The 10679-nt window shown below is 39.4% G+C and overlaps 1 protein-coding gene across 7 annotated transcripts in view; it reads left to right on the forward strand.

The window, feature by feature from the left end:
* The window catches only part of abcc3 (ATP-binding cassette, sub-family C (CFTR/MRP), member 3), a 61034-nt gene that overhangs the window by 9404 nt on the left and 40951 nt on the right, over window positions 1-10679 (forward strand). For all 7 annotated transcript variants that reach the window (XR_006827988.1, XR_006827989.1, XM_046068053.1 and 4 more), the window contains exons 2-3: window positions 7618-7794; window positions 9536-9661. Coding sequence is in view for 5 of the 7 variants with exons in the window: in XM_046068053.1 (XP_045924009.1) it covers window positions 7618-7794; window positions 9536-9661 (303 nt within the window). In the remaining 2 variants the exon portion in view is untranslated. The remainder of the gene's footprint in view (window positions 1-7617; window positions 7795-9535; window positions 9662-10679) is intronic.

Below are 10679 nucleotides of genomic sequence, written 5' to 3' on the forward strand. Positions count from 1 at the left end.
CATTTTATATTATCATAGATCCAGTGTCTACTTCCTGAACTGAAAGACTGCTAACCCAGCAGAAAGTCAGGAGGTGAGAGTTGTGAAATTCTCTCATTGGCAGGGATCTTACAGCCATGTGACAAAAAACCTGCTGCTGTATGTGAACTACCTGATGTCAGACTGGCAAAGTGCCATCCTGCTGTTCAAACACGTAATTTAGATTTGTAGAATCTTGTGTGTGTAGTTCTTTCATATTATCCATATCCTGCAGCAGGCTGGTGTCTGATTTATTACCCTAATAGTCTGCACAGTCTCAGTCACTTCCTGTGTGTTCTGCAACATTTTTTGTGGTTTTCATTTCCAAGTACGGCAGAAAATTCCCCCTCAATCATAACCTTTTGTCCACAACGAATAGGAATGTCTAGACTATAATCCACATTTAAGCAACACGGTAGTGTCCAGTAAACTATGACAAACACAAATCCCTGAATAACTTCACTAATGTTTTCCATGCGAACATGGCCAGCAGCAATTCCTGTCCTCCTGCAGTTTGTCGTCAGCCTTCTATTCATACCATTCCACAGCTTTTCAGTGTAACGGAGAACAGATGGACAGCCTGCTCCAATTTATTTTCTTTAACCTGTAAGTACACTAGAAAGCATAAGAGTCTGTCATCCCCACACCTTTTTGTTTTTGTTTTTTTTTAAAGATCTTCCTTGTTCCATTAAAGGCTTTCAGCGCTCTGATAAGTAGTAAACCACATGTGATTAAAATGTTACACCACATCCATAAAATGATATGTGCTGTAATTTACTACAAAATGAGACTATGGTAAAACAATTTAGTTGAGAAAATTGTAATAATATGAGCTGTAAGGATGGACTTCTTTGCTATGATATTAAGAAAATTAAAAACAACAACCAGGCTAGCTGTTTCCTTGTTGAATTGCTTTGGTCAAAAAGACAACTCGGGAGAAAGTACCCTTTTGCTATTTAGCTGTGTGCAACACAAGACTGTCAGGGTTTTGGAGGTTTGTTCCTCTTCTAACAGATTTCAGGCTCACTGTTTTATGATCTGCTTCCCTAAAGCCTTCTCAAAGCTGTGACATGGTACTGGTAATGCAAACTGAGCACTTCCTGCTGCTGCTGCTACTGCTGCTTCACATTAAAAGCTTTCCATCACTGAACCTGAAGAACCTCATTATTAAATTAGATTAGATCAAAGACCACATTTACAGCCATCTCTGGAGGATTGGCTAGCATCCGAAATAAAAAGTATTTTGATATATCATAATACTTTTCATTTGATTCAGTGCTAATATAATTGATACTGTCTGAAGGGGAGCTAAACCGATTGGGGAGAGCTACTGCATATGTGTAGTTGTAGAAAGCCTTTTGTGGCTCCAGAGGCAGCTGTGTGAAGTCTGACAAGTAACCTCAAGTGACGAGTCAGAGTCAGTTGGGTCTAAAGACTACTAAAAAACAAAAAACAATCCTGGTATGGAGTTAGAAAGAAGTGAGATTATCAGACCTCTGTAGCTCGCTCCTCAACTCTTCTGGAGACTGGAGGCTGGATGTAAGCAAAGTGGTGAGGGGCAAGGAGCGTGTGTGCTTCTGCTCTCTTGAGGCAGAGAGGCCAGCTATCTTAGCCTTAGTTTTTGTAAAAATTTGGCGTTCCACCAAAAAAATCGAAATACGCCTGCTAACTTAAGCAGTGTTGGACTCAACAGTTTAAACTAACCAGTTCACCCAACCACACCCCGCTGCTGAAAAAAGTATTAATTTTAATAACTGTCGGCAGGTATGATCAAAAATGTTAAGAAGAAGCTCTGTCTGTGATTTACCGAATAGTCTGTGACCTGGCGCCAGCTTGATGGCAGTGACTTTACCACTAATACTGTCTAAGTCAACTATCTGCTATTATGACCACTAATGGTTTAGGTCTATATCATTCAGGGACATGACAAGAAAAGGTTTACTGTAGACATTTTCCAGGAAATCTCTGCTGGCAATGTGATAAGTTTATTTTGGGGAGCTGGCTTGTGTAACATCTTGAATACGAGACACATTTGAGTACAATCTGAAATTCCTAGGTGGAGAACATGCATGTCTTTTGTGTTTTATGATCGTGATCACAATCACAACATCATGTCACTGACAAGGAACTAGCACAGACAAACAGGGTCAGAGAATGAAATGAATAGTTGCACACACTGTAGGTCATCTTAAAGCTCAGGCCACATAAGTTACTAGCTTGGGAATCACAGGAATCTGCAAGCTCATGTTTCATTTGCTTTGCCAGTACATTTGTCAAATAATTTGATTTCAGTAAGGTCTTAGGCTTCCAACGATTTTGAAAACAAGATAACTGAGATAAAACGATTATTGTGCCGCATTCTGTTTCGCAATGATGCTCTTGTTTTGTGTTATAAATCCAGCAACCCCCCCCCTTTCCTTTACAGGGATGGCTCTTGCCCCTCCCTATTTTGTGGAAATCTATTGGTTTGTGGACTACTGCTTTAAAGAGAGATTGGAATTTTGTCTGTCGCCATCTTGTTTTTTTTTGGAACCAGAAGTGACCATATTTGGACGAGAGGGTGGAGCTGGGAAGGAGTGAGGGGTGATGTTGGTTGGTGGCGAAAGCTGCCACCATGTACGAGGGCCGTCACTATGCATACAGTATTTATAGAACAATATGTAGAATCCAAATACGTTACACTAAAATGTCAAGAGTTGGACATGACTCCATCAACAGCACTACTAAATACCCTTATAGATTGGTTTTCAGTTGAAAAAATGGTTTAGGGGTTTAGTTCCTCTTTTTAAAGAGTGAAATTGTTTTACAGTGCTCATATTCAGGATTCAGTTAGACACAATATGAAGATTTGGTATGGCGTACGCTTTTGTAGAGAGAGAAAAGGGAAAAAGGAAGGAAGGATGGAAGGAAGAGAGCAGTTTTAGCGGGGTATATTTTCTGTTTCTTGTAGGTTATTTCTTATTTCACCATTTGAATTCTACTTCATTCTCCTCCTTATTTAAGTCTCTCCCTTCAGTTTTCTTTCCTCACACACCTACACTTCTGCAAACACAGCGGCGTGCCCCGCCTCTTTCTGTCTCTCGCTTCATGTATGCTGACTTTCTCCATCAGCAGTATGGTTTTATTAAGTCTCTTCTGGATTTTTATACCCGCAATTCTGTTTTCACAGCAGCAGCATGTGGAGGAGGCTTGTTAATGACGTAGCCTGCGGAAATGAAACCAACGTGGTAGCTAATGAATGATATCTGCACTGGTGTGTTCACTGTTGCTTTACCTGGTTTGTGCTTGTAAAACATTCACCGTAATAGAGAACAAAATGGGGCTGCCAAATATACCTAGGCGGCTGGTAATATTCCTGGTGGACCTCCCAAATAAAGTCTGTATGTGGGAAACCGTGAAATGATCATTGTAAAGTCCAGTGTTTTTGGAGCTCTAAGGTGCTGGCCTCCGCTGCTCAGATATTGACCATTCTTTTTTTCATTTGTCTCCTATAAATTGCTGGAGTACTCCTTTAACTTTAACAATTAACATTTTAGTCTAGTTTGCATCAACACTGATTCGGATGATTATTTCTGATGTAACTTTGTGTTTATGAAGTGTTAGCTTTAGATCCCCATGGCTCTGAAACCATCCTGTGCTATGCAACAATCCCACATAGTGATTAGACTCACAAGGGAGAAACATGTCAGACCTGTAATGTAGTTGATTGGGTTCAGACTCCCTGTTCTTTTATTGTAAGTTTTTCACCCTGATGAGTAATGTAATCTGCCTGTCCACGTCTCTGCTGGCTGGCTGTAATCGCTAAGCGCCTCACCCTTTTCATCTCACCTTTTGCTGAAGTTTCAGGTTTCAAGTGTAGTGATAACTGCTTTGAAAGTCTGTGAAATGGAATAAAGGCCAGACATTATGCATGTAGTAAGAGTTGCTGTGTGTTAAGAGTAGCTTTTCTTTTCTGTTTTAGGATAATAATCAGTAGAAGTCTGTTTTGTTGTGAAATTATGGTAATTTATGCTGCCTTTATACAACTGCTAGTTGTCCTTTAATAGCTTGCCTTTGATTCTTTTCTAACAGTCAGCTCTTGAATATTAAGACTTATAATGAAATATATGAAACTCACACATTTTATATTATTTAGGCCACAGATGTGATAATGTAGTTTCTGAAATAACTACGTTCTTTCATAGCAGTCAAAGACAAATCATATTTTTTATTTTCAGAGCACAAAAGAGCTAATATACGCTGATAATTGTCCTATATGCTTACATGATAGTTCGATTTGAAAAGTGAGCCACCATAGAAAAAGCTGATTAAACAACTACCACACCAATTGTATACATTTAGTGCCTTTGTCACCAAGATAAGAAATAGCGTGACGTGTCATAGCAAGTAAAAGCTCTCTATCTGGTATGGTCAGTCATTAAACATGATATTTGCCCACTGCCTTTTCCCCAGTGTGCAGTCGAGTTATCTGAATGCTTTTTAAATGTGACATTTACCTTTCTTCTGTTCCATGCTGAATGAGAAAGGGATGTGTTACATGCAGCATGAACACAGATGATGTGTTGTTTGCATGAGGGAAGGGGAAGTGCTGGAATAGAGGACATATAGTTGTTGTGCTGTGCACAAATTTGCATTGCAAACTCTGCAGGAGGCATTACTTCTGACAAATTTAGCAAAAGCAAAAGCCGGTAATAACAATGGAGCATGAGAGTGTTCTATTTGGCTTCAGTGTTGTGTCTCAGGTTAAACTATTTCGTTTTTTGGCTATTTTGAGAATAGCTAGAATCAGCAGCCGGTTAGCTTAATTTAACATAAAAACTGTAAACGGGAAGAAACAGCTAGCCTGACTCTGTCTGACGCTAAGCTAACGAGTGATTATTTTCATTATTGATTGATCCACCAGAATAACTATTTAGTCTCTAAAACATCAGAAACCAGTGAATAATGCCCATCACAGTATCCTAGAGCAAAAAGAAGTCACGGCACCCAGCCAAAAAGTAATACTTCACGTAACCTCGCCATAAAACCACCAATTATTATCTTCTCATCTAACACTTGGCAAGAAAGTAAGTGCATTTCCCAAGTGTCAAACTATTCCTTTGAAGTTAAAAACTAAAGTTCCAGTTTCAAATAATAAAATTACTATTTTAGAGACTTTATTATTTGCTCCTGATTTAAGTCAGACACCTTTTGCACAATGTAAGTCTCTTCTTTATCACTTGGGTTAGCAAGTAGTAAGTGGAGTAAGCCTTTTTCTCCTTATACCTATACATAACTTTTAAATAGTAAAGCTTCACTTGGAAGCATAGACACCACAGTCTTGCTGAAATGGAAAAAGACAATTGAATGGCAATATGTTTAATGTTTATTCTATTTTCTGTTGTGGTAAAGACTGAAAATGTTCTGGGTGTATGACAGACATGGGGAAAAATATCTAGCAGATTTTTTAAAGACTCAAAATTGAAAAGATCACACATTTATTTGAAAAAATAAATTTTTAGCTTTATCTCATGGTCTGTTTAATCTTTGCTGTCACAAAAGGGAATGAAACCACCAGTTGAACCCTCTGCCTGTGTGTGTAGGAGTTCTGAGGTAGAGAGCTGCCCTCCACACCACGCTACACACACACCAACACGGGCAACTACCCATCACCTTCTCAACACCACAACACTTAGCTGCACACTCACGCCTCAGCAGATGGGTGTGGTGATGTATGGAGAGTGGCTGAAGGCTGACAGCTGTGTTTATCTTGGTTCCATCTGTGGGTGGGCCTTGAAATGTTTGTCCAGGGGAGCACGATAACGCTGGTTCAAGGCTGCATCTCACTATGATTCATGTTTACTTTACCTTTCGTCTCCGGATATCCTCTGGGTCGGTCTATGTATTATTGCTCAGTAGCAAAATAAATTAATCACACTGTTTTCACACAGTGTCATGGAAAAGTTTAAACATTAACATATCGTCACGATTGGAGCTCATCTGACAGACCGTTTTTTTGGCCAATGGCCAATGAACATGCTTTCAGATCCCTGCATGCTTTGGTTTATATTTTCAAGAGTGTGGAAGCAATAGAAGTGGCCTAATCTATTAAAGTACATAAGTTAGAGTACCAAGTTAAGCGTGGTATCAGTTTTTAACAGTGTGACTTGCAGGTGTAATTTCCATAGTGACCACAGTGGTAACAACTTAAAAGGGTCTGGTCACCCAAATAAAAATACAACATATTCTCCTAATAACCCCTGCTCCTCTGTGTTCTCCGTTGTGTACAGCACTCCTCCGTCTGGAATATTAAATGACCCCTGGTTTGCTGTGTTATAATATGATTAAACAAAAATAATGTTAGAATAATACCTATGTAAGCACAGTAGTGGCTGAGACGATGATGATGATTTAAAAGTTGGATTTTGAGGTCCGTTTTTCAAGACACGGCCACAAACAAATTGTTACATAGTAAACCCGGGGCTCTGTCTAGTACAGCAGCTGCGGCAACGAAGTTTGCCCCAATTAATTTTCTATGGGACACAAGTGATTCGCTTGTCAAGGCACTGTAGACGATGATACACATTGGAACACCTGCACACATATTCATTTTGATGTAAATCCCACACTCACATTAGCTCTCCATATTGACACATATTATCGGCTAGCTACTATACCTTGACTGATACTTCTGTTTATGGTGCGCCCGACGTGTGCTGTAGATGTCAGCCATCCTCACGTGCCGCAAAAAATTAAAAAGACAGAAGTAGCTAAGAAAACACAAGAGGCCAGAAAAAGACACATAGCCTCATAGTGACACTTTCAGAATGTCACCTTTCTCATCCACTTTAGTTTTCAGGGCTGGAAGCAAATCATTTGGTTATCACAGCATTGCAAAATTACATTTAAAATACTCATACAGCATATTCTGTTGTCATCACCAAAGGCAAATAAAAAATTACAGATCTTTTAAATTTGGGTGTATAGACCCTTTAACTTTCACAGGTGTGAATTTGTAAAGACAAGCTGTTTCTCATTAGTATGTGAATTGATGTCATTTTTCTCTCTTAAGGCTGTGGTCTTTCATTTGATTAATTTAGTAAGAACACTGTATGTTCTTCAGTGAGTCACGTGTACTCAGTCCTGTGTCTCAGTCTGTGCTGTAGTCTTTGAACCTGACTTTAGTTTAATAGACCACACTTAACAATCCCTGCTGAATAAATATATAATGTGCTCGAGACTGCTGTGGCTCTGACCTTAACGTGCTTCTTCAAGGTTGCTTGTAAAGCTGGTAATCTTGGAATTTCTTGCACTGAGGGTGTCAAGCCAAGCTTCTAAAATGTGAAGAACTGGATTTCACGTCATCTTTTCTGTGCTCTGACCACAGGGATGGGAAAATGTTCTCAAAGTGTTTACATATTTCAGGAAAGCATCTGACCTGATGAAGTGGTGATGGTGTGTTTGCGTGGGTGGTGGAGGTGTGGTAATGCATGTGTGAACTCTTCAGAGCGTGTTCTGCTAGTCAGTGGGAAGGTCCAGATAGCACCGTTTACGGTTGTTTGGCAGGAGATACAGGTCTGTAAGCTAATGTGCCGTTCCCTATGTTGTGTGTCTCTGCAGGTAGCCAATCAGACGCTCCACACAGATCAGCCTGACCTCCCAGAGTGTTTCCAGCTCTCTGTCCTGTCATGGCTGCCGTGCATCTACCTTTGGGCTGCCTGCCCCATCTACCTCTTTTATCTCAAGAGGAACAACAGAGGCTACATCATGATGTCCATTATGAACAGATTCAAAACGGTGAGAGGAGACTTCATTGTATATTTGATCACAGTGTACTCCAAAGCAAGGTTAGACCAACACATCTAGTCACTCAGTGCTGTCCACTTCTGTTATACTACAGTTGGTTGATCAGTACTTTTTTGGTTATCTCCAAGGCCATTAGTTATACTTTCAAAGTTGAATTCTTTTTTCACTTTTTTCACTTTTTATGCAAAGAAATGATAATGCTGCTGCAGCTGGAACAATGAGCTGTAAACTTCAATTTCCTTAGTGTGTGTGGAGCACTTTATATGCTGATTATAGGTTAATTTTAAGTTGATTTAATAATGGATTGTTTATGTTTGTCTTATGATGCAACAGACCGTAGCACTGTGCCCAAGACAAACTTCCCCTCTGGGACAATAAAGTATAGTCTGTAGCCACAGAACCAGTTTCCAACAAGCATATATTATGAAATTCAAGACACTCCAAAGGCAGTCTGTCATAGTATCGTGATATTTGCCATGGCAATACTGTATCGATACACGGACGCCGAGTATCGGTATTTTAGTATATAAATTGCAGATGGGAGTTTTAACTTTTTGGTACTAGAATGATAAAATCTATTGCTTTTTTAGTCCACTAGAAAACAGAAAACAGTTAACAGGACCATATAGAGGACTGAAAAAGTGATATGAACAAACAGAGAAATGTATCTTTTTAGATAAACAGATGTTGACAAAGTTTGACTTTAGGGACCTAATTGGAAGTTGGAAAAAGGTAATAAATTGCAATATATCTCAATATATTTAAAATCGCAATAAAATCGAATCGCAACATAAATATCGTGATAATATCATATGGTGGGGCCTCTGGTGATTCCCACCCCTAGTGGATACCGTGTTCAAGATGGCATCCCATTCATTTCTGTGAAAGTTGCTGAAAAGTCTGAGCAGGCTTTGCCCCACTTTCATGTTTCCGCTTTATGTGTGTCAGAGAGTCTTCTCCAGCCGATCCAGTTGAGAGCACGCAAGTTTGAGATTTGTTCTGGCTGCACACACGAATGGGACAAAGTCATCTAATCATCTCTGCTCCTTTAGACTTTCCAAATATTATTGGAACAAATATGGAATTTTGTGACATTCAGAAAAATGCAGTCACTGTTTCACAACTCTTTTTCTAATGATCGTGTGGGGAAAAATGTTCTTTAGGCCGATGTGCATCAAACTATACTGCCGGAAGCAGCAGTACAGAATGTGGCCACTGCGCCCAAATCACTTCGCAGCCCAGCGTTGATATCCTGGGTTAGGGTTAGCAGTTGAGGTATGTAGAGAGTGCTCAAATCACACATGAAGCTACAGCTAATATCAGTCCCCCAGCTGGTTCATTTTGGCATTTTACTTCCATTTGACAGTCATGTAGTGTAGAGAGAGACAGGAAATGAGGGGAAAGAGAGGGTCGTGACATGCATTGAAGGTCTGTGGGTGCGAATCGAACTGTTGATGTTGTGGCCATGTGGCATGTGCCCCAGCCAACCTCTTTAGTAATTACACTTTTGACCAAATAAGCACACAAGTTGGAACAAAAATCCAACATATATGTATTGTTTTCTTAGATTCGATAGATTTTAATTTCACTTTGGCTTTAAATACTAATGGTTATTACTGAACTGAATGATGAGCACAGGACTGGCCAAAACACTTCAAACTTTTACTTCCCTCTGTTTTGACAGTATTTCATGTCTGTTTTTTCACTTCTTTCTCTGTGGGTCTGCTTTCAGGTGTTTGGCTTGTTGTTATGGATTGTGTGTTGGACAGATCTCTTCTACACATTCCATGAACTGCGGCAGGGTCACAGCCAGCCGCCCATCTACTTCATCACCCCGCTGGTTCTCGGCATGACCATGGTGAGGATGTCCATCTTAAAACAGTTGCATAAGAATTCAACTTATGAGAAGAAGTCTCTTCTAGGTTTCTAAGAGAATTTTTTTTACACTGCTAGGCTCTGTGAAGCTATATTTCATCAGACTGTGTCTTCTGATACCATTGCTTCACAGAGCCTAGCAGACTTTTAATAATTTTTCTATATTAAATGTACCATGTAATCATGTGCTGTAAAGTAATTCAAAAAGCTGTTTGACTCTGCAGTGTGTGTGCCTGTCATTAACACCCTCAGTCACACCATCAAACAGTTGTCACAGCAGCTAACTTGTTAAATTTATTCAAAAGCAAAATGTTGTGGCCTTTCCAGGAGTTCATAGAAAGTGCAACTTGTATAGCTGGTAAGACTCAGTCATTTGCATTGCAGTTTTTTATTTTTCAAACGAATTCAGACCAGAGGTTGTGATAAAGATGATAATAATAATAATAATAATAATAATAATTACACTTTTTTTCAAAAACAAGTTACTTGTGCTTTAACAAGTGTAAAGACAATAATACCCAAAAAACAATAATACAAAAACAATACAAGATAAAGAAAAGAAAAGACTAAAATACATGTTTAAGATAAATATAAAATTAGTAAAATAGAATAAAATAAAAGGGATAAAATAAAGTCAAATAAGATCGGGAAAGGCTCTCCTATAAAAATATGTTTTAAGAAGGGACTTAAAAGAGTTCACTGACTCAGCCGACCTGATTTCCTCGGGCAGGCTGTTCCAGAGCCTCGGGGCCCTGACAGCAAACGCTCTGTCCCCTTTAGTTTTCAGTCGAGACTCTGGAACAGACAACAGACCTCTGCCCGAGGATCTCAAGGTACGTGCTGGTGCGTATGGGACTAAAAGGTCAGAAATATAACAAGGTGAGAGGCCATGAAGAGCTTTAAAAGTGATCAATAGAATTTTAAAGTCAATTCTAAAACATACTGGGAGCCAGTGTAATGAAGCTAAAATAGGAGTAATGTGGTCATATTTCTTTGTTCTG

The sequence above is a fragment of the Micropterus dolomieu genome, linkage group LG14 (assembly GCF_021292245.1).
Source record: "Micropterus dolomieu isolate WLL.071019.BEF.003 ecotype Adirondacks linkage group LG14, ASM2129224v1, whole genome shotgun sequence".
NCBI classification, from domain to species: Eukaryota; Metazoa; Chordata; class Actinopteri; order Centrarchiformes; family Centrarchidae; genus Micropterus; species Micropterus dolomieu.